This window comes from Malus domestica, chromosome 14 (genome assembly GCF_042453785.1).
Source record: "Malus domestica chromosome 14, GDT2T_hap1".
Taxonomy (NCBI): Eukaryota; Viridiplantae; Streptophyta; class Magnoliopsida; order Rosales; family Rosaceae; genus Malus; species Malus domestica.
The window spans coordinates 29,561,652-29,582,331 of NC_091674.1; the positions used below are offsets into that span (position 1 = coordinate 29,561,652).

General features: G+C 39.4%; 4 protein-coding genes across 5 annotated transcripts; 1 reads left to right on the top strand and 3 right to left on the bottom strand.

Annotated features, from left to right (window-relative positions):
• Positions 1–356: 356 nt before the first annotated feature.
• Positions 357–2,049, bottom strand: LOC103455586 (uncharacterized). Its single transcript, XM_017337430.2, has 5 exons — positions 1,940–2,049; positions 1,654–1,816; positions 1,457–1,550; positions 1,131–1,330; positions 357–463 (listed from the first exon to the last, which is right to left on the bottom strand). Exons 1-5 carry the CDS (start codon positions 1,997–1,999, stop codon positions 357–359), a joined length of 624 nt encoding a protein of 207 aa, XP_017192919.1. The 5' UTR covers positions 2,000–2,049.
• Positions 2,050–3,671: 1,622 nt separating this feature from the next.
• LOC103424583 (uncharacterized) lies at positions 3,672–9,995 on the top strand. 2 transcript variants are annotated; one of them, XM_008362675.4, is made up of 22 exons: positions 3,672–3,815; positions 3,975–4,076; positions 4,205–4,281; positions 4,376–4,453; positions 4,577–4,708; positions 4,838–4,888; positions 4,968–5,108; positions 5,223–5,345; positions 5,500–5,577; positions 5,734–5,826; positions 5,898–6,020; positions 6,178–6,261; positions 6,610–6,708; positions 6,847–7,035; positions 7,753–7,828; positions 7,966–8,069; positions 8,151–8,410; positions 8,498–8,584; positions 8,660–8,893; positions 8,994–9,072; positions 9,178–9,241; positions 9,417–9,995. In XM_008362675.4, exons 2-22 carry the CDS (start codon positions 3,992–3,994, stop codon positions 9,533–9,535), a joined length of 2,376 nt encoding a protein of 791 aa, XP_008360897.2. In that variant the 5' UTR covers positions 3,672–3,815; positions 3,975–3,991; the 3' UTR covers positions 9,536–9,995. The 2 variants fall into 2 exon arrangements, with proteins under 2 accessions (XP_008360897.2, XP_070668109.1); XM_070812008.1 differs by having other exon boundaries at positions 3,793–3,815; positions 4,210–4,281.
• A 675-nt stretch (positions 9,996–10,670) lies between these two features.
• On the bottom strand, positions 10,671–11,263 carry LOC103424582 (uncharacterized). Its single transcript, XM_029092630.2, has 2 exons — positions 11,068–11,263; positions 10,671–10,889 (listed from the first exon to the last, which is right to left on the bottom strand). Exons 1-2 carry the CDS (start codon positions 11,167–11,169, stop codon positions 10,806–10,808), a joined length of 186 nt encoding a protein of 61 aa, XP_028948463.1. The 5' UTR covers positions 11,170–11,263; the 3' UTR covers positions 10,671–10,805.
• Positions 11,264–15,603: 4,340 nt separating this feature from the next.
• On the bottom strand, positions 15,604–19,854 carry LOC103424581 (uncharacterized). The gene is made up of 9 exons (XM_008362672.4): positions 19,518–19,854; positions 19,244–19,417; positions 18,286–18,697; positions 17,912–18,195; positions 17,742–17,810; positions 17,593–17,649; positions 17,263–17,315; positions 17,101–17,176; positions 15,604–16,920 (listed from the first exon to the last, which is right to left on the bottom strand). Exons 1-9 carry the CDS (start codon positions 19,559–19,561, stop codon positions 15,984–15,986), a joined length of 2,106 nt encoding a protein of 701 aa, XP_008360894.2. The 5' UTR covers positions 19,562–19,854; the 3' UTR covers positions 15,604–15,983.
• Positions 19,855–20,680: the final 826 nt, after the last annotated feature.

The window sequence follows — 20,680 nt, forward strand, 5'->3', positions numbered from 1 at the left end:
TAATTGGATTCGGAGGACACCTTTTTGTTTGGCTAGAAACGGAGGAGGGTACACCTTCAAGTTACTGTCCAGTCTGTCCCTTCCACGATCTTGCACCGGGTTCGAAACTGTAAATTGATGCGTGGGGTTACAAATTATAAATTCCAAGTCACTGTAAGCCGCTAAAATGGAATGAGGATAATGTAGGTATCATAGCAAATCTTGCATATGGTCATCCATACACTTGTATATACTCTTACATGTACGGAGCAAAGATCGCATCGATGCATCTGTCTTAATCTTCGATCAAAAGATCACAATGCATCGATGCATGGACATGTCATTTAGTGTATGTAAAAGGCTTACCACTGACATCATCAATCGCAGTAGTTGAAACTCGAAAGCAATGAAGTTGTCATATTATCGATATCCTTCAGCAGCTTCTCGTTCTCCTGGTTCCCCCTCCGTATCCCAACTTGTAAAGCTGCATACCGACATTATATTAGCCACTTAGAAAGACTCATTATCTTATCACAGTGCATCCAAGGGGCAAAAGCTATACTATAACGAGCCGCTTAATCAAAAAATCTACCGCTGCATTAGAACAAGCTGAATTGAGAAGTGAGAATTTTTCAGAAGCTGAAATATGCTTCATGGAATAACTGAATTCTGTCGCGGGTTATAAACTTACAAATGGTAAGACTTGGCATGGGCCTCGCACAACTAGTTGCGATTTTCACGGTATACATGCAGTCTCAAGTAAGTATTTTATCAGCGTGACAACATCGTTAAAGAATATCGTCCAAGTTTGGATCAAAACACGTAGTATACTAGCACAAATCCTAGTATGTATATGCAATTCGAATACGTTAGAACATCTCTTTTTAGTCAAAGAACAAGAGTACTTTCATATGAAAAACCCATTGCACTTCCATTCCTATTCTCTTACTCTTTTGACATCTTAACCGGAAGAGAAAGTGGCATGATAATGTTAGGGGCTCGTTCAGTGCATACGATTGAACTGGATAACTCACTAGATTCAACTACAAGAGTGATATATGTGTTTAATACAAACTATTGACAGGAGACTTGGTACCTAAGCCGTAAAAGAACAAATTAAAGTGGGCAAAAATAGGTAAAGGTATATGTACCGGAGTTGCAACTATTAAGATCTTCGAGAATTCCTTCAACAAATGCCAGCATTGAGTTCTTCAGACCATTGTTCTTCTCTTCCAATAAGCGAATTTCATTTTCGAGGAACTCTTTTTCCGACATAAGAGCTTGTAATTCGTTATCGTTACCATTCTCGATGTCCTTCTGGAACTCTAAGCACAATGCGATAAACCTTTCCCTGTAACAAAACAAATCATTCAGCTAGCCTTTAGTACCTAAAATGCCGATATCAATTACGCTCCTAAGTTCTTTCGAAATCCTTAAACATTCGTATGAAATCGAAACTGAAATGCTCGTTGTATACCGCTGGTCATGGATTCTGCGAAGAGTCTCATCGCGATTTGCTCTTAGACAATGCAATTCCTTCTCCAAAACCTCAACCGAGTTCCTCAAATCCTCTATTAATAAATACACAAATAAATCACAAAATTAAGTGATTGATTAGCTAATAATACTCCAATTACGGGTAATCAAACGAGATAATCTGGGAAGGGAACTTACTGGCGACGGTGAGTAGTCCGGTGAGCTCAAAGTGCGAAAGGTAGAGCGTCTTGGTGAGGTCGGATTCTTTAGCGGACAGAGCGCTTTCGATTTCGGAGCATTTGACGATCTCCGACTCGATCTCCCGCGTTATCTGAATATTCGCTTCGATTTCTTCGTTCACCTGATTTCACAATCGCAAGAAGTTTCTTTTTCGATCGATGACGATGTGGTACTAAAAAGGGGGAGAATTGGGGGAATGGAAACGTTGAATGGCATTGGAGATGGCGGAGGAGATGGAGTGTACCTGGTCGAGCATGTCCTTGTAGGTTGAGATTTGGCAGAGGATCGCACCGGAATCCTCCATTTCTCTATCTTTTCCGGTGACTCTGCGACTCTGTGTTCAGTTCAACGGTCGTTTCTTTTTCCAGGTCTCCCGCCTTTTTATATCTACAAAATATTCCAATCATTAAGCCAAAACGCAGCGTTTTCACCGGGATTGGACCGGTTTTCCTTTACGGTTTCAATACAAATCGGTTTTTCTTAATTTTGACTACGAGAACCGAGTTGAACCGGACTGGACCGGACCAGTTCTAATTTGGTTCGATTTCCCGCCATTCTTGGTCTTCGCCCACGTGTTTCCTCAGAGATTCTCTCCCCTTTTAGTCTCCATCCTCTTCTATTTGAACGATTATGGTTAAACCACGCACAAACTCAACCAATCACCTCAACTTGTCCCTTTTGGCTCCTTGACTCAGCTCCTTCATCCTTAGGCCATCTCCAACCGAAGGGTCCAGAGGGCCGAAAATAGCCCTAAAACCGTCTCCAACCGAAGGCTAGGCCAGAGGGCTCGGGAATCTGGGAGGGCCCCACGGGATTGGAGAGGGCTGGAGGGGCTGGCTGGCTATTTTTTTTTTAATGTTTCTCATTTCTGTCGGTTATAACCGACAGAAATAACAATTTGAATTTAAACTTCCAACGGCTAGCGCCACTAGCCGTTGTAAACCTTTTTTTTTTTTTATGAATTTAAACCTTTTTTTTTCTTTTTTTTTTCTATAACTTCCTATAACTTCTATTTTACAAAATTTGTTTCAATTTTTTTAATTCTATTTTTTTCCTATAACTTATATTTTACAAAATTTGGTTCATATTTTTTTCATATAACTTCTATTTTACAAAATTTGTTTCATATTTTTTTTAAATTCCATTTTTTTCCTATAACTTCTATTTCACAAAATTTGTTTCAATTTTTTTAATTCTATTTTTTTCCTATAACTTATATTTTACAAAATTTGGTTCATATTTTTTTCATATAACTTATATTTTACAAAATTTGTTTCATATTTTTTTTAAATTCCATTTTTTTCCTATAACTTCTATTTCACAAAATTTGTTTCATATTTTTTTTAAATTCTATTTTTTTCCTATAACTTCCTAAACCATTATACAACATTAAATTAAATTAAGTAACATGAAACAACATTAAACAATATGAAACAACATTAAATAACATTAACCAACATAAAAATTATACAACACTAACCAACATGATTTTTAAATAAAATTAAGTTGTAGTTTTTAAATAATAAATTATGTTTGGCCCTATGGCCCTTTGGCCCTCGGTTGGAGACGGTTTTCTGTGACAGGGCTAAAACGAGCCCTCTGGCCCTCTGGCCCTCGGTTGGAGACGGATGCAAATATGGCCCTGTACTGTTCATTAAAATATTAATATCTTGGAGAATCTTGGAGGGCCAGAGGGCTAAAACGAGCCCTCTGGCCAGCCATCGGTTGGAGATGGCCTTAGCTCCTCCTTTGCCCTCTCTCTAACCAGTCCTCACTCTCCGTCCTGCTCAACCTAAGATTTTAAGAGAATTAGATTAATCTCTATTAAAATCCATAAATTTATAAATTTATTAAAATATCTCAAAATCTCAATTAATACACGAAGCGGAATTCCGCTAAAACTAGATATGCTATAGTTTAAAACCATGATATGGCCAAAGTGCATTAAGTTAAACGCTGCGTTTTGAGGAAGCCCTGCCCAACCCTACGTTGAAAGAAATTGAAGCCCAAAATTTCATAAACATAGTACCGCCTCTCTGCTTCTCTCCCTCCCTTCATCTCCACCATTCCCTCTCTTTTGGCGGCACGGCACTGAGTGATCGACTGCGGCGGCGAGTACGGTAAGCTTTTTCCACCCATCGCTTCCTCTGTTTCTCTGTCTGTCTGTCTGTCTGTCTGTCTCTCTCTCTCTCTATATATATATCTAATATATATACAGCTCAGCGGTGCTGTTTACTCGCTATATTCCTAAACTCTATTGCACTCGCCGCCGTGTGCAGCGTTTCCCCGCGTCGTGATGGGAGGCTCGCGAGCTCAAGTGAATAAGCAGCACAAGACGCGCTTCGCCTCCAAATCTTCTCGCAATCTCCACAAAACTTCAGGTTCTCTTTTTATATGCTTCTACTCTCTCACGCTTCCTTTTGATGGAACCTCCTTTTCGTCGAGAATTTGAGAAAACGGCTATGAATTGCAATCGCTGTGTGTAAAGGGAGTGTTTTTGGTGTTTCAGAGAAGAGTAGGATCGGTAAACCGGAGCGCAATGTCACTAAGGGGGCTCGGGCTGCTCGCGTTCAGCGGAGCAAGATGGTAATTGATTTCAAAATTTCGTTTTTCTGTCATTTCGGTTTTCGGTATGTATGTCTGATTTGTATGTCTAATTCACAATTTTGATACTGTGTAGCTTCGGGAGCAGAAGAGGGCGGCTGTTTTGAAAGAGAAGAGGGCTTCGAGTGGATCAGCAAGTCCTCCCCGTGTGATTGTGAGTTTTTGTTTTTCAGTTGGAATTGATGGAGGAAAGTGTTTCGAGTGGATTAATAATTTAATACACAATTAGGATGTTTTTACTCAGCTTTCTTATCTTTCTAACTTTCAACAATGGCAGGTTTTGTTCGGACTTTCTGCTGATGCGAACCTGAATTCACTTGCTGGGGATCTTTTATCGTTGCTATCTCCACAAGGTTATGAAGCCGCATTTCCAACGGTTGCTTCTCCTGAGTACAAGCTCAGAACAACGGTACCCTGCCTCTGCTGCTGTATTCTAAATTCTAATGGAATGACTCTCATATAAATGTTTTGTCTGGGCCGAGTAATTAACATTGATGACTGATGTGAATAATTGTATCCAACTCATGTCATTTTTTAGGTATTGAAAGCACCTCATGGCGATCTTCCAACATGTATGGAAATGGCTAAGGTAAAAAAGTCTGACACTTGTGTACTCTTCCTAATTTTGCTGGTGTTTTTTCTGACATCGTAAACTCTTTGACTTGTAGGTTGCTGATCTCATTGCTTTTGTGGCATCAGCGAGCTCTTCACATGAAGGAAGCACGTCTGACTACATTGACTCTTTTGGAAGTCAATGTCTTTCTGTTTTTAGGTCCCTTGGTTTACCAAGCACTGTGGTGCTAATTCGTGTACGTTGTCCATATGCTTCATATATTCCTGGAAATACTAGAAAAATAGGAAAGGTTGTGCTCAACTTGACGTAGGATTTATTCTTCTATCTTTTTGACGTTTCGTGCATATAGGATCTACCTGCTGATGTGAAAAGAAGACATGATTCTAAGAAAATATGTATGTCTAGTCTTGCTTCGGAATTTCCTGAGGATTGTAAATATTATCCAGCTGATACAAAGGATGATTTGCACAAGGTAACTGTTGACTCTAGATTCTTTATCTTAGGCTAATGCTTTCAAAGTTAAAATTCAGAGTGGGTTACAGTTCAAATGACATTTATTTTGTTTCATATTTTACATAATTTGATGCCTCTCATAGATTTCCTTTGTCATCTTACTATAATTGCAGTTCATGTGGCTCTTTAAGGAACAAAGGCTTTCAATTCCTCACTGGCGAAGTCAACGGCCTTACGTGATGGCCCAGAAGGTGTTCATTTACGTTTTCGCTATCATTCTTTTTAGGTAGAGGTAGAAACCATAAGAAATTTTAGGGGTGAAGTTTTTGTAGCTTGTTGAGGCATATTCGCCTTGTAGAAGAACAACTAGTTTCATCAGTGTAACAACACATTTTGTATTTTGATAGGTTGATATGGTAGCAGATGATTCCAGTTTGGGAAAGTGCACCCTTCTTCTTACTGGATATATACGTGCTCGCAGTCTTCCTGTGAACCAACTGGTGATTAGTTCATCCAAAGACTTGTCCTTGGTCACATGATTTGGAAGTTGTCTTATTTTTCTTTATATCAGGTTCATGTTTCTGGCACGGGGGATTTCCAGCTGTCCAAAATGGAAATTCTCAAGGACCCATTTCCTTTGAATGCAAGAAAAGAGCAAGATGCCATGGACTCAGATGAAGTGGGTGATAGAGAGGTATTAGCCTTTTCATTTGTATATAAGCACGATGTCTCTAGAATAAATTATTTCCTTTTTAATGATAAGATTTGATGCGATTAATTTATTTTGTGAAGTGTTTCTCATTTGAAATTTTAATATTCAAGTTCCTTCTGTCCTCTTTTTCTTCTTCAAGGTCCTTCGTTCTTTGGTTCCCGATCCTATGAAGCAGGAGGCTTTACTAGTTGAGAATGTTCCTGATCCCCTTGCTGGTGAACAGGTAACAAGATTACATTTGTTCTATTAATTATGTCTTGCTTATTTCCATTAACATAAATGTGGGTTGATATTAAGAATATGGCTTGTATATTGCATTATTGCTAATCCAAGAATGAATGAATAAAACAAAAATAGGGGGATTTCAGTGGAATTGCATGAACTATGAAAGTAGAATGTCATGCTATTAAAAATTTTCACCGGAGCATTTTCAGACTTCAGAGTCGTATACCGCTCGGCTAGTATGATATACTTCTGGATTTTCTTAAATTTACTATTAGGTTTGGTGAATTATTGGATTGGTTGTGGGACAAGTTACAACTTGACTCAAACATAAATTCTTTTTTGTCAGACATGGCCAACAGAAGCAGAAATGGCTGAGGCTGAAGAAAGTCAGAAGCAAAAGAAGAAGAAAAAGAGGGCTCTTCCTCGAGGCACTTCAGAATACCAGGTCTGCATTTTTTCTTGTCAGTTCTCGTAAGTCTGAATGTTTCTTTCTTATATATTAGTCACATCTTTGTTTGTTCGTGTTGAGAGGTAATGGACAAACTTTAGTGATATATCAGAGGCATGATTTCGGTTCTTGCAGGCTGCTTGGATTGTGGATGATACAGATGAAGAGGAGTCAAGTACTGATGATGAAGCTGATGGTATGGTATTGGATGAGAGGGACGGTGGTTATCCTGGTCAAGATGACAATAATTATTCAGATGAGAGTGACGATCAAGCTTCAATAAGGGACGCTGATGGAGAAACTGATATTGATTCAGTGATGATGGTGAGGTTAACATGTATATTATATGTGCATCAAGTGATCTTTATTGTGTTACCAGAATTAGTCAGTCTCTCTGTTCTCATTGAAAGTGTTTCTGATCTAACATGAAGCACAATAATTAATATGGAATACTATTTTGGTGTTACTGTCATTTTCAAATGCGAAGAACCGTAAGATTTAAGAATATCAAAATACCAACCACACCCTCTAGCCATGGAATCGCAAAGGTAAACTCTGGTCAGTTGCTTTTGGTCAAATATTACTTCTTAATGGTCAGAATCCTAGTGTTTCTCTAGGGAAGCTGAGTCACTGACATACTACAGACAATAGGTTTTAAACAAGGTGTGTGAACCACTCACCGTAGTTGTTTGAATTAGAATGTTGCATAGGAGGATTCACTCACGAGTTTTTCTATGTCGTTGGTTCTTTCTCTATCCAACCCCACTTAGTGGGAAAAGGCTTTGTTGTTGTTGTTGGTTCTTTCTCTATCTATGAGCATTTTCATTAATATGTAAAGAATTCATCTGTGATCATTTAAGGTTTAAGTAAGTTTTTCAAAAAGGAAAGGGACACAATGCGTATTTGTCTGTAAGAATTCAATTGTTGCTGTACTTGTACTGATCAGAATGGTAATATTTATGTGCTGCAATTAAGAAGTTTATTTTGTTTGTTTGAGTTCTATACATTATAAGACTTACCTTTTTAGTATTTGTTTTACAGGAAGGTGAAAACCTGACTAAGGAACAGTTGGAGAATGAGATCCGAAAAATAAAGCAAGCACATGCTGATGACGAGGGTGCTTGTCTTTTTAACTTTGTTCTTTCTGTCACTATATGATTTATATTCTAAAAACTGTATCTGTAGCACCTTTAGGTCAATGTATTAGTGCTGCATTCTCTAGTTGGCTTATAATGGTTATATGTTATGTTTCAGAATTTCCGGATGAAGTCGATACACCATTAGATATTCCAGCAAGAAAACGTTTTGCTAAATATAGGGGCCTGAAGTCCTTCAGGACCTCTTCATGGGATCCCAAAGTAATATTCTTGTAATTGTGTAATACTCGTTCACCCTACTTGCATCAAATTAAACTGACATACGTCTATGATGAACTTCAGGAGTCTCTGCCTGCAGAGTATGCCAGAATCTTTGCATTCGATAATTTCAACAAAACACAGAAAAATGTCCTTGCTAAAGCGTTAGAAATGGACCAAGAAAACAGTGACGAGTGTGCCACAGCTAGCTCATATGCAAGGCTGTATATTAGTGAAGTGCCAACTAGCGTCGCTTCTAAATTATGTATGCGTGCAAAGACAATTCCTGTCATAGCATGTGGTCTTTTGCAGCATGAGTCCAAGATGTCTGTACTTCATTTCAGGTATCTTCTAGCTGAGAAAAATTTGCAGTTTTGTTGTCTTTTTAAGGGTAGGTTTTCTCATGATTCCCGGTGATCTATGTTTTGCAGCATAAAGAAGCACGACACGTACAGTGCTCCTATCAAATCTAAGGACGAATTAATATTTCATGTTGGCTTTCGCCAATTCATTGCCAGGTAGTATCTCTGATGCCACCAACTCTTCTATTTATTGAATTTTAGCGATTGACGCTTTCGCTCTTCACTTTGCAGGCCAATATATTCTACTGACAACATGAACTCAGACAAGCATAAGATGGAGAGGTTTCTACATCCAGGACGTTTTTCCATGGCTTCGATTTATGCCCCAATCTCTTTTCCTCCACTTCCTTTGATAGCTTTGAAGAGTTCTGAAGGGGTGGCCGCTGCACTTACCATAGCTGCTGTTGGTGCACTGAAATGCATTGACCCTGACCGAATTATACTAAAGAAGATTACTTTAACCGGGTATGATTCATTCTTGACTCCTGGGGGTGGCGACCTTTGTGGTACAAATGTTTTCCTTTGAAAGTTTTGACGTATTGAACCGTAAGCATATTTGATGCAGTTACCCTCAACGAGTATCAAAACTGAAGGCTTCTGTAAGATACATGTTCCATAACCCAGAGGACGTTAAATGGTTCAAGGTGAGATTGCAGATAATCTTTTATTTTTTAAACTTGTGTTGTTGTATCGAGAAAATTCAATACAATCACTACGGGTATGTTTTTTAATGTCCTTGGTGGTGGCAGCCTGTTGAAGTATGGACCAAATGTGGTCGTCGTGGTCGCATCAAGGAGCCTCTTGGTACACATGGTAAGATTACATAGCAATCTGTTTCTCTTTTCGTCTCACCTCTTTTTGTTACATCGAATTTTCTTCAAGTCGCTGAAATCTCCGACAATGCCCAAATAGTTCAGAATAGATTGTGCTCTGTTGTTGCATTTAGTGAGTTATGAAGTGCGTTTTCTTCCGTACGATTTTGTTTCAGGGGCACTGAAGTGCATCTTCAACGGGGTCCTCCAGCAGAGTGACACCGTATGCATGAGTCTGTACAAGCGTGCGTATCCCAAGTGGCCGGAACACCGCTTCCCAATCCTCGATGCTTGATACGATTGTGTGCGGGCACGCGACACTCATCCTTAAGAGTGCTTCCCGAATCTTATGCTTGATAAGATGGCGTCTTGGACGCGTGAAACTTCCTTCAGAGATGGCTTTCCAGCGCAGAAGAAAAGTCACGCGTCTTGTATATGGGAATGAAGCTCTGGTTCAGATTATTGTTTCCAGTTTTCAGTTTTGCCCTGCTCGGACACCCGAATCGGGTGTCGAGGACGTAGCTGTAAGATCACTCCTGCTTTTCTTCGTTTGGACATTTTACGAGAACGAAGATTTGTTTGTGTGTTGTATTGGTTCTCCATTCTAAATTTCTAAGTAATACCAGTGTGCCATATATGTTAGCGTCGGGGTTCAGCAAAACGATTTAGCTGAAGGTATATCAACTATGTTATAAAAATTCTCGCATATCGCCGCCTAAGCTCTGCTTAGGTGCTGCCGCTAGCGGTTGCTCTGATTGGTCTCTAAGCGTTTACAAATCAAGAAATTGCGCTTTGACTGCTGAGGCATCCGCCTAGCGTGCTCATTCGCCCACCTGAACCCACCTAATCATATATCTAGATCGCGGTTCTTACTTAAACAAAAAAATGATAACTTACATTTTGCATTTTATTTTGTCAATAACGTAAGACTTATTTCAATGAAATGTAAGTAACTTTATCATTTTGCTAAGGTCATTTTTATCAACCTTGTCAGAATTTTGTCAAAACGAGTTATGTTGGAAGGACTATTGCTCCAATTGGGTTAAAATTGAGGGACCATTTCTCCGGTTAGATTAAAGTTGATAGACTAATGGTAATTGATTTTTAGTGAGGGACTATAGCCGCATGTTTTGATGAGTTGAAGGACTAATGGTAATGAATTTTTAATTAAAGGACCATTGCTCCAATTGAGTTAAAGTCAAGGAACCATTACTACAATTTACTTGACTTATTAAATACTTGGATGATTATCATAATACAATTATGTATTTTAAAATAAAAATACGTACTTATTTACCCAATAAATGATAAAGTTACTTAAAGCTGCTAGGTCCCGCCTAAGCGATAGATCCAAACCCGCCGCTCGACTAACACCGAGTATCTTTTAGAACCTTAACTATCCATCATTTTATTATTTTTAGCTTCTAAAGTAGTAATAACAGTACGTAATTCAATTGTGATATTGTCCAAAACAGAAAATTTCAAATACAAATGTTATAAGCCTTGAAAATGGTTCAAAACTATAATTTCTCAGCAAAAGCAGAAGAAAAATAAAAAGATAAAATCTACCGAGACTCTTCAAACTCATCCAATTTCTCTCTCTTCTTCATTTCAATTTCATACTTCCTCAGCCTCTCCTGCACTTTCTCCTGCAATCACAAAAACCCAACAAATAAATCAGATTAACAAATAAATTAGAAATTCGATAAATTCATGCTATTAATCCAGTGTTTGGCAGCTGAGAAAGCTGTAATTTTCTTTTGCGAGGAATTCCCGGAAACCAAACAGAGACAGACAGCGAATTAAGAATATGAATATTCCAGTGACCTTGTAGCTTTTCTCGGCGCGGTCCATGACGTAGAAGCCGAGAATTCCACCGAGAATGGTGCCGGAGATGATCCGGACATAGGCCCAAGTATTCCCTGCCATTTTCCCTCTCGCTTTCTTTCCTTGATTTTCTCGGAAAAGTTTCAAGCTGCGCCCACAGACGGTGGACGTGGATCTCTTGACTTGTAAATGTGTCGAGTCGGACGGGTCAGTGAACCGGTTAAAAGATCCAATAGGCCTACCATGGTTGTGGGCTTATTTATTTGAGCTTCTCTCAATTGGGTTTGGCTTGAGTTTGGGTCGAAAAAAAATGGCAATGATTTGGTAAGGGTTATCTCGACATCGGCATGTCACTCGGGGCACAAGTTACAGTTAAAGTGGGTTAGTGGTGGCACTTCAACATATATGTCACGTGATGTTACGGTTATAATCAAAACGTATGGTGACAATGCTACAAATTGGAAGTTTCACTATTCGTCCCTTGCATTCATAACACGACATTGGCAAGTTAAGCATGGCATTTGTTATAGTTTGAGTGGATATTGATATTACTTTGGCATGTATATCACGTGATGTTACGATTACTATTAAAACGTTTTTGTGTCACGGCTGTAACTCGTATGTTAACTATTTGTCTCTCTTATTCATTACACGACATCAGCGTGTCACGCATGTCATGAATTATAGTTTGAGTGGACATTGATACCACTTCAGCATGTATGTCATGTGGTGTTGTGGTTACTATTAAAACATTTTTGTGTCATGGCTGTAAATCGCACGTTAACTATTTGTCTCTCTTATTTATTACATAACATTAGCATGTCACGCATGTCATGAATTATAATTTGAGTGGATACTAACACACTTCGGCATGTATATCATGTGGTGTTGCATTTACTATTAAAACGTTTTTGTCTCACGGTTGTAAATCGTACGTTCACTATTTGTCTCTCTTATTCATTACACGACATCAGCGTGTCACACAGGTCATGAATTATAGTTTGAGTGGATATTGTCACCACTTCGGCATATATGTCACTTAGTGTTGCGGTTACTATTAAAACGTTTTCGTGTCACATCTGTGAATCGTACGTTCATTATTCGTCTCTTGTATTCATAACACGACATCAACATGTCAGGCAAGGCATGAGTTATAGTTTGAGTGGATACTTGACACCACTTCAATATGTATGTCACATGGTCTTACAGTTACAATTTAAAATGTTTTTATGTCAGGGCTGTAAATCGTATGTTCATTATTCGTCTCTCGTATTCATAACACGACATTGACATGTCATGAAAAAAATGAGTTATAGTTTGAGTGGATACTGACACCACTTCGGCATGTAAACCACATGTTGTTACGATTACATAAAATGTTTCCTTGAGAGTGCTATAAATCATAAGTTCATTATTCATCTCTCGAATACGGAAATCAACAGAAAGACTGTATCTCCTTAGATTTGATTTTCAATACATTTCTATAATCTACTCATTACTTTTCCAAAGAAAGTAATTGTTAGAGCAGCTCCAGCGGGAGCTTGTGCTCGAGGGACAGGATGCGGAACATGGCCAGATAGCGCGAGTGGGGAGGTCCAGCTTGTGCTGGCGATGGAGCTCGAGTGGCCCCGAAGGAGAGGCATGGCAGGAGTTGCCAGCCCGAGAGCTCGAGGTGGAGGTGATGCATGTTGACGTCAGGGTGAAGATGCAAGGATTTTCTCATGGATTTTCCGGTCCAGGAGGAGCCTGGAGTCTCAGTTTTGGTCGTCGGACATCATCTCGTCGAGGGTTTGGGACTGGGTCGGTCGAGTCAGAGACTGATTTGTCCCGGCAAGTTGTAGCGACGATGGTTGGGGAGAAGGAGGGGAGGAGAGGGGCTTGGAGGGCGAGGAGGTTGGAGAGGGATCTTGACTGCGAGAAGGAGAGGGTTTGACTGGAGATGAAGCTCAGGTTAAAAGATATGGGTTTTTTTTACGGGAAACAGAGGACTGAGAGCTCTGAGAGCTTGGTGGGGGAATTAAGTGAATGGGAAAGAAAACCTAGAAGTGGGATTTTGTGGGGATGCAAGGATTGAAAGAAAGTAAAATATTTTGTATTATTTTATAAATAAATAAAATACTATTATTTTATTGCCTATTGCCAAGGCTATTCAAATGTAGGGGTGGAGATGTAAAAAGTAATTACTGTTAATTAAAGGCGGTTGTTGTTCACTGGGTGGATAGCATAGTGGATAGCCCTAGGGGGCCTCCACCACGTTGGAACTTCTCTTAGCATGAAGTAAAAATTTATGGGAACAGAAAACACATAATTTCTTTCAAATACTGAGATATTTGCAAACCTTGCTCATTTCCCATCATTTTTATTTTTGTTATTTTGATTGATATAATTAAAACTCATTAATGTACAATTGGGCTTCTTGTGGTTGAACTACATTTAAGTTATGTGAGTATAAAGCTGATGATAAATGCAGAGTTGAAAGAAGAAATTGAAGTATATATTCGAAGCTGTTTACTGCTAAAGGAGTGTTATGCGGTCGAGGTCGAGGTCGAGATCGATCGGAAGTTGAGAATAGCAAGAACTGCGCCGTGTCATTTGTCCATGCAAAAATTAATACTTAACACACAATCTGCTAAATATACTCACGTTTAATTAAGTGAGTATTTGGCAGATTGTGTGTAATTAGCAAGTTTTGTCATATTTTTTGCATGGCCAGAGGTCACTTGGTGAAGTTCTTCTGCCATTCTCAACGTCCTCGATCGAAGAATCCTATTGCAGTAAACCGGTCCGAATACTTCCAATCATCCTCCAACTCTGCATGCATATGTCATCACTTTATACTCACATTTCTTGTGTGACCTCTGCAATTGATTCAAAAGAGACCTCTTTAGCTTCTCCAGTTCTTACTAGGATGAGCAAAATACCCATGGCTATGAGTAACTGCGGTTACCTGCCCATTTAAAATTCACTGTTATAGTTATAGGTGACTATTTAAATAAATAAACGGTTATAGGTATAACTGTTTACTCGTGAAATTTAAATGGGTAATTATGGATAATACATGCGGTTATAGGTATAACCGTTTACATTTCTTGTTTAAGAACTTCTTACACTACCATACCCACAGCATCCACCAAAATTACAATTCTGTTCAATCCAAGTTTCAGTTATAAGGTAGTACACCAGTCCATGTTCTTATGGAGAATTTTTCAGAACACGGTTACTATTTTACTCAAATCATAACACCTAGATTTGTTTTTAATTAATATACTCTAGAAGTGGAATATTTATATATCCACTATGTCATTCATCTGTATTATAACACGTGAAATAATAGCTTATATATCAACCTATATCTCGCTACACTGAAACTTGCCAGCACTGAAATAACAAATTAAAGTGAGATGGCGAAGAGCAATCCACCCGGCACCACCTAGTGAATAGTGCCATGCACGGACGACGAGTATATTAGTGAGAGAGAGAGTGAGAGCGTAGAAATACAAGCCTCTCTCAAAGCGTTAGAAACACAAACCAAAGCCTCTCTCAAGAGATCACTGATTCAGTAGAGATAACTCAGTCAGGCTTTTCTTACATATTTCTGTGCAGGTATTTTCATGTGATCAGAAGGAAGAATCAATGGCAGCACCAGCAGCAAGGTATCTTGTCGTGGTGGTTGACGGATCAGCAGCTATGGGACCCTACTGGAACACCAAATTCTCAGATTACCTTGAAATTCAAGAAATTCAAACAATGAGACTTGGGGGGCAAGTCACACATCCAAACATGGAATACCTATGCATTCCGCGACCCTTTTCAGGTACTCAAAGACCAATAAGCCTTGGTCCTCTGCGCCCTCGAGCAAGCCAAAGAAATTTCTCAGGAGAGTGTGGAACAAAATTAATTGGTGCCTTTGTTGCAGGACAGCAGTTGCAATAGCAAGTATAATACCTCGCAGATTATATGGTGGGGTGGAGCTTGCTGCTAGTTCTAACAAGACACCCCAAGACGAAACATACGTTCCAGCATAGGAGGTAAAAATACAGCTTCATGCATAGGTTAATCAGTCTAATTTAGCTTCAGTTCAACAAATCATTTTTTGAGTTTCCTGATTAAGTGTGATCAGACTTGTTGGTTAATTTACCTTTGCCTGCTTTCAGGGAACGATATCTGCTATGTATCCCGATCAACTAATTCCGGTCGGCCGAGCCAAGGTATGACTAAGTAATCATCTGCACTTGTTCATCTGCAATGAAGCGCTTGTTCATCTGCACTTGCTCAAAACCGACTATTTCGCTAAACATATGATACGAGACTTTAGTGCTTACTGTAACAGGCTTATAGGAAGGCCTCAACACCACAGCAGTATGCCCCGACCGATACAACGATTGAGAGGAGAGGACATCGAATCCCCACGAGTTTTAGGGTTTCGGGAACACAAAACCGAACGAAATGGACTCCGCAATGATTTGTAGAGTCTAGTAAGAAATAGGGCTCGGTCGAACACACGAAATCATACCAACATAATGTAAACAGTTCTCATAGTACCAATTGTTTGTGGATCTTCGCAATGTAAAAGGAAATGTTTGAGTGTTCGCTTGACAAAACATCCTATGCAGTATTAACGTTACAAGACACACAACATGATTCTTAGATCCATTACAAAATATACACAAAAGGGTTTTTGTACAAAGCTCAATCCAAGGTATTTATATAAGCCTTCGGACGGTCAACTTTCGGCGAAAAAAATAGGAGGAGAAGAAACCATGGCAGCAACTCTCACAACAGACTGCCCTGGGGTAAGACGTATCGACATGTTCAATCATCTATAACAGACTAACAGTAATCTGCAGCTGGGTATGTAGCACATGCCAAATCCTGAGGAAAAAAGGACGGATATGCATGGGCTTTCTCGAACTTAATCAACTATTGGCCGGGGTTTTCTTCTTCAACCTTACGGCCTTCTGACTGGATTGCTGCTGCGGAGTTGGCTCAACAAGCAGCAAGCGTGACATGGCATACGCCAATAGTTCTTCTCGGTGCGAAAATGTGAAGTCCAGATGGGCGTACTCAAATTCACCATATGATACATCGACACCTGATTCGTCCATCAACTTATAATGTTTTCTGACCATTGATGGCCGAATTACCTTGTCCTTTCGTCCAGCAACCAGATCAACTGGAACATCAATAAGCCCATAGTACTCCCCCAAGTCGAATGGCTCTGGAGATCCATACACCTCCATATTAGCAGAACCATTCCCGTAATCGAACATTCTAAACTTTCCAGCACGCTTGATTTGTGCAAGATGGAGAGCCACTCGGAATGATACGCCCGGCATGTCGTTCATGTTATAATGTGGTATCCCTAACACACCAACCCAATTTGAGCTATCCCCACCAACAAAATAACTCATCAGGGTCTGAACCAGTCCTCCGACAGCAGGATAGTTATGAAAGTCTCGCGCCAACTTGTTCAGAAGCATGCGAAAGAACCTGGTTGGTATGTAAAAGGCAGGCACAAGAGGAGCCAGAAGAGGAGCCAATAGAAGAAAGACATTCTCCACAACCGTAAACATAAAGGTAGAATCACCATGGAAGCCAGCAGGTGACAGTAAAACCAGCCTAGAGAGTCTGTGGGGTTTCTCTTCTATTCTCTGCGTTATAATGTACATAAGTATTGCTGCTCCTCCCAAGCTATGGCAAATTGCACAGAGCTTGTATCGTTGACCATCATTTGTTTCTTCGTCAACATCAGGTTGACTAAGTTTCAATTCAGCAGTTTTAACTTGGTGAATCTTCTCTATCATTGCAGGAATATCCTGAGTCCCATGCTCATTGATGGAGTACTGCCAATACCTGCATTGTTTGCTATGTTCAGTAACTCAGCTTGTACTAAAGTACTTTAAGGAAATTGCTACTTTGTGTTTAACAAATCTGAAATATTGCAACCTCATTCCTCCCCCGCTGAAAATTTAAATCAGAAGGAATCAAGGATGAATATTTCATAAACAATATAACATGCAGATGCCAACTTACTGTCGTGATGAGATATTTTTGTTAACATGTTCCCTAGAAATCAAGCCACGAAAGTTACCGAGAAAAACATCATATCCTGTAGAAATACAAAGCATTAGCATATTTCTCACCAATAAAACTGTCTGTACTACAAGCATATACTTTCGAATGAAACATGCAAACCTTGATCATAGGCAGCAAATGCCGGTGAACCAACAACCCCATTAGACACCCAACTGGACAAGGGAAACAACCCATTAAAAATCATTCATAAAGCTCACTATATATAAAGCAAATTTTTTTGCAAAGGGTGCAAAATACAAGAGATAAGAACACTACTAGTAATGAGCGGATTGCCTTTTCATAAAGTAAATAAGTTATACCACTCTGAAATTGTAGCAGGAAGGACTATGTATCATTCTGATAGCCAGCGCCGCAAGCAAACCTCCACTCAACATTTATGGCATAGTTTCTAGAACACTTGGGGAAGGAAGGCTAGAAGAAATAACTTACCCCATAGATGAATCCAAAATTCCATGTTGTAGATAAACAGCTTTCCGGGAATCACGTCTGCAGCATCACAATAGAATATTAGACACCATATATTCAAAAAAAAGTTATTGTCTATGGAAGGAAAAAAAAGCCAAAAATATTGATTATACCTCGGGAGTCTTTCCAAGAGAAGAACATAGCCATCACTAGTGATCACATGAATAGCTTCATATGGGTACCTAAGAGAGACAAAAAAATTGAGCAATTTGCAGACCATGTGAAACATTCAAACGAAAAGTGAAAGGTTCTACGATCAAGTAAGCGGTACCAAAAGCCTTACCCAAGCTCTGTTATGACATCCTGACAAGTCCGAGCATCGGTATTTAGGGACTGCTGAAATGAAGTATTCCTTTCCTTAGGAGCTGGATCATTCTCTCCAAGTGTAGCAGTTGGAACAGTAACTTCTGTATCACTACTGTGGCTATCTTGAACACCACCGCTGCTCAGTGAACACCATCCTGATAGTGTCTTAAAAGCCACAGAAGGGGAAAGAACAAAATGCGCTGCCTTGTGAACAACATCAAAAACAGCTTCTATGAATATCTCGATTGCTAGATGAAGATCCTGTTAAGCACAAGTTAAAGATGAGAAATTGGAAGAGGAAACAAATGATGCATCTTATTTTAAAAGGGCATATTTAGCCTGCGCACAGACCTCAATGACTCCACGTCTCCTATCAGTGGTTCGGTGAACAATTTGATCCTTGAGAATCTGCACTTTATTTATAGGGCGTGTTTGTGGAGCCTCATTGCTTCCTGGTGCAGAAGAGGCTTTTGATGACCTAGAATAAGACAATTGCAAAATTCGAACTGGAATCCCAAACAGAAACCTCGCGGGAAACAGAATCCAGAAAAATATGTATCTGATCCACATCCACCACGACCAGCGCCTACCGTGCTTACTGAAACTAGAAGCCCGAGAGGCTCTTGAACTTTGAGAGGATGGTGATGTAGGAGATATGTCATCATCACTATCTTCATTTCCGTATGCGTAATCAAGGTTCGAACCATCAGAATCAGAATCCACAGAAAGCTCGTGTACAAAACGATTGAAAGAGGACACCCCACTACAAGCATGAAGCAAAATGGACATGTCATTCAGCAACAAATATTGATGCATGAAACGTTACACTTCTTACAAGAAGATACATAGATATTACATAAGAGGAACAAACTTCAAATACAAAACAACTACTTCCCACCAGAAAAAACACACATTCATTTGAACGATCCCAATTCCCACAATCACAGAACAAACTGCCAAGCGATAATAAATTCCAAAATTCTGAATTCAGTCAATTTTTCATACAAAATAGCTACTGGCCACGAAAAAATTACACCTTTCTCCATTCATTTATCATGAACAATCCCAATTCCACAAATAAAAAAATAAATTGCTACGTAATAAAAAAAATTCAAATTTCTGAATTCAGTCAATTATACGTTCAAAATAATTAGAGCCCACCAAAAAACTTACACTCAATACATTCATTCCCCGTAAATAATCCCAATTCCCACAAGCACAAAACAGATAACCAATATTTTCCAAATTTTCAAAAATTATGAATTCAATGAGCTTCGAAATTCTTCCATGATCAAAACCCAAAACTTACTTCTCCATCCAGCGAGGAAATCTGGGCCCGCGAAAGGTGGGCCTGAGCTCCCACCCATGAATGCCTTCGAGAATGTTCGCCTTCCCCGGCAGAAACGTCAGCAACAGAGCCGAAATTCCATTGATCAGCCGCACGATATTGTTCAGCGATTCGTACGTTAACGTCTTCACTGACCTGCAAATTCGAAAACGATCCCAAACAACCGAATTCGACATCTTTTTACAAAAACAATTCGAACCAAATCAATTTGAAACGAAGGGATCGGGGAACTCACTCTTTGGTGACGGCGATGATGTTGTCAACGAACAGTTGAATCATCTCATAACAGTATAATTAAATTTTGATTTTTTGTATCGGATTTCAGAAAAATTAAATTAATGTCCGAAAATTCGAATTTGGAAATTACAGAATCGAAAAAACGAAAAATCCGAGCGGCAATTGGGAAGAAAAATCCAGAGCAAAATTTGGGGCCTCCGATATCGAGGGGAAGGAGGCGGGAGATGTTTGCGGTGCTGGGTGGAGGGTAGTACACGTGGCGGGCCCTGATTGGGTCGGAGTCAAACGCGTGTCGCTTTCAGCTTTTGCTGGATTTTGTGTTGAGGATCGCGTTTAACACGTAATGGTACCAGCTTCCTGATATATCAAATTTTTAGCTGGTGGGACCCAGGTGAAATGAACGGACAGGATTTTAAGGTGGTTAAAGGGGATTACGGGATTAATGACGTGTCGCGTGTGGATTTGGAGGAGTGTGGGGACCACGTGAGCTCTACGGTGTCACGCAGCCACAGAAACACGCATGAGGAGAGATGAATACATCTTGCCGACCTTATGTGAGTGGGAAAAATTAACGGAACATGATTTTTGTAATTAGATGGGTTATATGATCGAGCAGTGCTTTCTTACAAGGGAAGAATATGTTTTCAAGTGTAAAGTAATAAATAATAGGGGCGAGTCTGATTTGGTTCGATGCTAACCTCAGTACTATTTTTGTTTGCAATTTTTCAAATTTGTTAGAGCTACCACTCTATCATCCGATGCTAAATTTATGAGCATTGATACTTTTAAAGGCTCAACACTTTGGGCAGCTATATGTGATCAATTATGAATAAAAAGTTCCCGAGCATGAGAATGATCCAACAAAGCAACATTTATGTGGCTAATAATTCAAGAAAGTTAATCTCATAATTCTTGTTCCTTGTCGTATTATCGGTTACAACCAACTAGATATATTGAGTTAACATGTGTATGTTATTTATTTAGTTTAAATTGCCTATTAAATTATTCGATATCCCAATAATGTAGCTCTCTCGGACCAACCTTAAACTGCAAGAAGCCGTTCTTTGATACATCATTTAATTTGCAAATTTAGTTTAAAATATTGATCTCCCTAACATTACCCTTTGAAAAAACAGCTTCTTCATGACACAACTTCCCGAT

Excerpts from the sequence above, each read along its gene's own strand:
- LOC103424582 (XM_029092630.2), bottom strand. The coding sequence starts at position 11,169 with ATGGCAGGGAATACTTGGGCCTATGTCCGGATCATCTCCGGCACCATT. Across the intron at positions 10,890-11,067 it reads GCGCCGAGAAAAGCTACAAG|GAGAAAGTGCAGGAGAGGCT; the intron begins GTCACTGGAATA and ends TTGTGATTGCAG.
- LOC103455586 (XM_017337430.2), bottom strand. The coding sequence starts at position 1,999 with ATGGAGGATTCCGGTGCGATCCTCTGCCAAATCTCAACCTACAAGGAC. Across the intron at positions 1,331-1,456 it reads CGCAGAATCCATGACCAGCG|GGAAAGGTTTATCGCATTGT; the intron begins GTATACAACGAG and ends GTTTTGTTACAG. Across the intron at positions 464-1,130 it reads TCTTAATAGTTGCAACTCCG|CTTTACAAGTTGGGATACGG; the intron begins GTACATATACCT and ends GTCGGTATGCAG.
- LOC103424583 (XM_008362675.4), top strand. The coding sequence starts at position 3,992 with ATGGGAGGCTCGCGAGCTCAAGTGAATAAGCAGCACAAGACGCGCTTC. Across the intron at positions 5,827-5,897 it reads GTCTTCCTGTGAACCAACTG|GTTCATGTTTCTGGCACGGG; the intron begins GTGATTAGTTCA and ends TCTTTATATCAG. Across the intron at positions 8,894-8,993 it reads AAGAAGATTACTTTAACCGG|TTACCCTCAACGAGTATCAA; the intron begins GTATGATTCATT and ends TATTTGATGCAG.
- LOC103424581 (XM_008362672.4), bottom strand. The coding sequence starts at position 19,561 with ATGATTCAACTGTTCGTTGACAACATCATCGCCGTCACCAAAGA. Across the intron at positions 17,650-17,741 it reads CTCTTGGAAAGACTCCCGAG|ACGTGATTCCCGGAAAGCTG; the intron begins GTATAATCAATA and ends GTGATGCTGCAG. Across the intron at positions 17,316-17,592 it reads ATTTTGGATTCATCTATGGG|TTGGGTGTCTAATGGGGTTG; the intron begins GTAAGTTATTTC and ends TCCCTTGTCCAG.